At 38.9% G+C, this 4,595-nt stretch overlaps 1 protein-coding gene across 1 annotated transcript in view; it reads left to right on the top strand.

Annotated features, from left to right (window-relative positions):
- LOC119426522 (sodium/hydrogen exchanger 9-like) overlaps positions 1-4,595 on the top strand; it is a 137,415-nt gene that overhangs the window by 24,882 nt on the left and 107,938 nt on the right. The window contains exon 6 of the mRNA XM_037694087.1: positions 1,942-2,047. Within this exon, the coding sequence (XP_037550015.1) occupies positions 1,942-2,047 (106 nt within the window). The remainder of the gene's footprint in view (positions 1-1,941; positions 2,048-4,595) is intronic.

Raw genomic sequence — 4,595 nt, 5'->3', positions numbered from 1 at the left:
TATTGTTGCCAACCTGTACATGGAGGAGGTAGAAAAGAGAGCCTTGACGTCCTTTTCAGGGACACCACCAAGTCATTGGTTCAGGTATGTTGACGACACCTGGGTTAAAATTAAATCTCAGGAAGTCCAACATTTTACTGACCACATCAACTCTGTGGATAAATACATCAAGTTCACGCGAGAAGATGAAAAAAATGGCAAGTTGGCTTTCTTGGACTGTGAGGTCTCAGTCTCTGATAGAGAACATTTGCAAACTGAGGTGTACCGCAAACCCACCCACACAGACCAGTATTTGCAGTTTGACTCCCATCACCCTTTGGAGCACAAGTTAGGAGTCATCAGGACTCTGTATCACAGAGCAGACAGTGTCCCCACTAGCTCAGGAGCCAGGCAGAAGGAGAAATCCCACACAAGACAGGCTCTAGAGCAATGTGGATATCCTAACTGGGCCTTCCTAAAAGCAGAGAAGAAACCCAAACAGGACTCCAGTCAGCCAACAGGTGAAAAGGAGGAACCCAGACCAGTGGTCATTCCATATGTTGAGGGAGTATCAGAGAAACTGAGACGTTTATTTTCTAAACATAACGTCCCAGTAGCTTTTAAACCCCAAAATACATTACGGCAAAGACTGGTTCATCCCAAAGATCCAGTCCCCCGGCACAAACAGAGTAATGTTGTGTATGCTGTTCAGTGTCAGGAGGGCTGTGATCAGTCTTACATCGGGGAAACAAAACAGCCACTGGCCAAAAGGATGGCCCAGCACAGAAGATCAACATCATCAGGCCAGGACTCTGCGGTCTACACTCATCTCCAGGCCAGCGGTCACTCTTTCAGGGATGAAGATGTGCACATCCTGGATAGAGAGGAACGATGGTTTGAGAGAGGAGTAAAGGATGCCATCCTTGTGAAAAGAAACCGTCCATCATTAAACAGGGGTGGAGGCCTACGTGTTCAATTGTCCCCCTCTTACAATGCTGTGATTGCTAGTATCACTCAGCCCTCTGAATAGTAAACAGCCATCAGTGTGCTAATGATCCATTGTTAGGCTGATGGTCCTTCTTGAGCATGTGATCAGCTGGTTTTGGTTGTCAGCAGCAAAACTGGTTGATCCACTCTGAGAAGGTGCTATTTAAGAGACTGAGCTGAAAACAGCACCTCAGACTGAAGAAGTCTCTCGGACGAGAGACGAAACGTTTCTACATTTTTTGTTGTTTTGCTTTGTTTTGGTTTTTTTTGAATGTCCAGAGGACCAGATTTAACTTTTTTAGATATGCTTCATAAGCATTTACACAATAAAAATCATAGAAAACTACATAAATACAAATAACAAAATGCTAACAGGTATTACATCTTAGTTTATCTTAACTATTTGATTATTTTAGGAAAATTTATCTTATTTTTCATATTAATTCATGTTGTTCTCATTAAGAAAAAATCTATTTCTACAGAAAATTAAAACTTTGGATAATTTGAGAAACTAAACTTTTTTTTAACATATTCTTGTTAAATATCAAATTTAAAGGATTTAGAAATATTTAATTTAGTTATTATGCACACTTTATTCCTAATATTGTTTAGATTTTTTTTTTCTTGTGCCTTGAAGGTAAAAGGACTTCATTTAACAACAGTGTCTAGTCTAAACAATATATATTGCTAAACATTATTATAATTTTTCTGTGAATTAAAAATAACACTATTTACTGGCAATAAAGTAGCAAACTAACAGGAATTGAAAATTAACAGTAACATTATGTCAGCAGTAATATCTTTATGAATTTTATATTCAGCTAATTTGATGCTAAAAGGAATGATCTTTGTTTGGTATTTTATTTCTGTTATCTTTGTCGAATCATTGTCAGAGATTTTTTTGTGTGTGTTTCTGTTCATATTGTTATCAAAACCATAGCAGGAGCAGTAATTTAATTGCTTTGTTTCTCCAAGTCTCAGTTCTTGGGCTTTTGTCACACCTCCGTGTGAATTTTGATCTGCACACCCTGCTGTTTGGGGAGAGTGTCCTTAATGATGCCGTGGCCATCGTCTTGACACAGTGAGTATCTTGTTTTACTCGCCTCGGTCCTCAGAACGCAGTCAATTTCTTGGTTTAATTGTGTGGGCACACAGTATTCTCCAACTGGCAGTATGGAGGCGGATATGTGGGGGACGGCAGGCTGAATGGAAGCTGCCATCTTTAAAGAAAAGGTGCGATTGGCAAAACAGCATGAGTGCCTTTGGATGCTATGCAATGGACTACATGTGTAAGTTGCCTCCAGCACTGTCCGCATCTCATTAAGGTAGTCAGTGGAGAGACTCGCTGCTAGAGTAGATACACTCCAATTATATCAAACTTGGCTAACTAACAGTAGCTACTGTCAAAACCAGGAAAAATAATGCATAAAAACTTTGAAAGATCACTGAATTATCAAATATGAAGTTATTCTTTTGTGCTTTTCATTTGCTTCATTCTTTTGGCTCGATTTATCCTGATATTATCCAGATATACTGTAAAATATGCACGCACACACTTGGTAGTAATTGTCTGCTTTCTTTACACAAATCCTCTGAACAAAGTCCAACGGATTTCAAGATGAAGGCAGACACATCTCACGTCTTCGTAGTTATGGGGAGAGAAAGAAGCAAAGAAGACTGCTAGAGAAATGATGGGAATAAACCTGCATCTCTGATGTCTGACATATCCAGAGTACCGTATGTCAACATGTTTAGAGTTTTGAAGGAAGCGTGCAGATTCACAGACTACATCTTTTTAACAAACAGCCAGATAGTGCTATGTCTGTTCCTGAAGTGGCGTGACCAGCCATCTCCTGTCACTTGACTGGGTCTGTGGCCCACCAGTCGCCAAGGCCCCCGCACACAAAGCCATGCCTTATTAGTGAGCCATGCAGAGTCCTGGCACTGGAATTTTAACAAGCTTCCCAAAGCAGCTCAACCTTACGTTGATGTGCCTTTCCCCAGTCACCAAACCTCCTGCTCCAGCCGCCCTGACCCAATAAGCATGTTAACATCTTGGGAAGATGGAAGATCAGCAGTAGCTTCAAACACCTGAACAATCTTTAGACATTTGCACTGATCATGCTGTTAAGTGTGCTAACACATGTGGAGTCTAGTTCTACAGAGGGACTGGTAGATTTTCACCATTCTCAGTAAGAATGCATAATATTATCGGCATGGTATCGTATCGGCCGATATTGGCGATAGAGTAAAATATCGGGCATCAGCCATTCCATCAAAATAACACAGATTATATAATGTATACGTGTGTGTGTGTATGTATGTATATATGTATAATATATATATATATATATATATATATATATATATATATATATATATAAAAGCACTGTTTTTGTATGACAACCCAGTGACAAGGATTCCTGCAGCGCCAGCACAATGTTATGGTGTAACATGTGCTGTTGAGTTTTGAAGTGTGAATATTTACAAATTTGCACAGTTCGAGTTTTGTCATTGTGTTAGAGAGAGTAAATGTCATGAATATTATTCACATTTAACATAATCCAAGTTCAAGTGTTACACCATTTTCAGCCCCCTTTTTAGCATCTGCATTTGGTAGCAGGCCAAATTGACAAAGACCATGCAGAATAATGTAGTATTTTAATCCCACAGCAGAGAAAGATATGTAGTCTCTGTAAGTAGTTGTAGGGAAAAAAGTATTAGTATCGGTTATCGGCCAAATAAGTTTTAACATGTTGGCATATCAGGTATCGGTCAAAAATCCAAATTGTTCATTCCTAATTTTCATTTTGCTTAGCTCAGTGACATTTGTTGATTTTCCTCTTCCTGTGTCTGAGGCTAAAATAAGTTGTGAAATGTGCTGCTTGTGCTTTTAAACTGGACAACACACAAACGTGGAAATATGCACATTTAATATTTAAAGGACCTCTGTGGGGAAATTCTGCTTATGCTTTCTGGCTGAGGCAGCATTTTGTAAGTTTTGGCCCTAATCTGATTAGGTGTGTTGTTCTGGTTTCATTCTGAAATACTGTTTTCCATAAAAATGCAGGGGGGGTCATTAGAAACTGCTTCCATACTGTTTTTACTGACAGTGGTTTGATATTCATTCAAAGGAGACAAAGCCCAATGGTAGAGCACAAAATGATGGTTAGAAAACAGTTATTTCACAGAATCAGTTGCTTGTGTTGGTGCTTGTTTGTACATGCCTCACAGCCATCAGCTACTTTTAGAATTTCTTCCTGCTTTTTCTTCGAGGTTTATTTTTGCACTCAGTGATGCGTGTGTTGAAGTCTCCCCTCCTTCTTCACAATAAATATTTATAGCATAAGTCAACCAATGCTGCTATATGCAATAGTATTTTTCTTTCATTTTTACTTAGGTGCTCTGATGTGCGTATGAGGCAAATAATTCCGAATATATTGTTTTCCTGTGGTTTTAGTTCTTAAGAAAGCTGTGTGTGACTCCAATAGTTGGACTGAGGACTTAGCTCAGTATATAAACCAGATGAATGTATGTCCTCTAAAGCTAGTGGGTCTTTTTTTTCTGATGACTGCATTTGATTCAGAGTCATAAACAACTCTGTGAATTTAAAACAGTCATAACTATTT

The sequence above is a fragment of the Nematolebias whitei genome, chromosome 20 (genome assembly GCF_014905685.2).
Source record: "Nematolebias whitei isolate Nwh7 chromosome 20, NemWhi1, whole genome shotgun sequence".
In the NCBI taxonomy this organism is placed as follows: Eukaryota; Metazoa; Chordata; class Actinopteri; order Cyprinodontiformes; family Rivulidae; genus Nematolebias; species Nematolebias whitei.
This window is presented reverse-complemented; position numbering and strand designations above follow the sequence as displayed.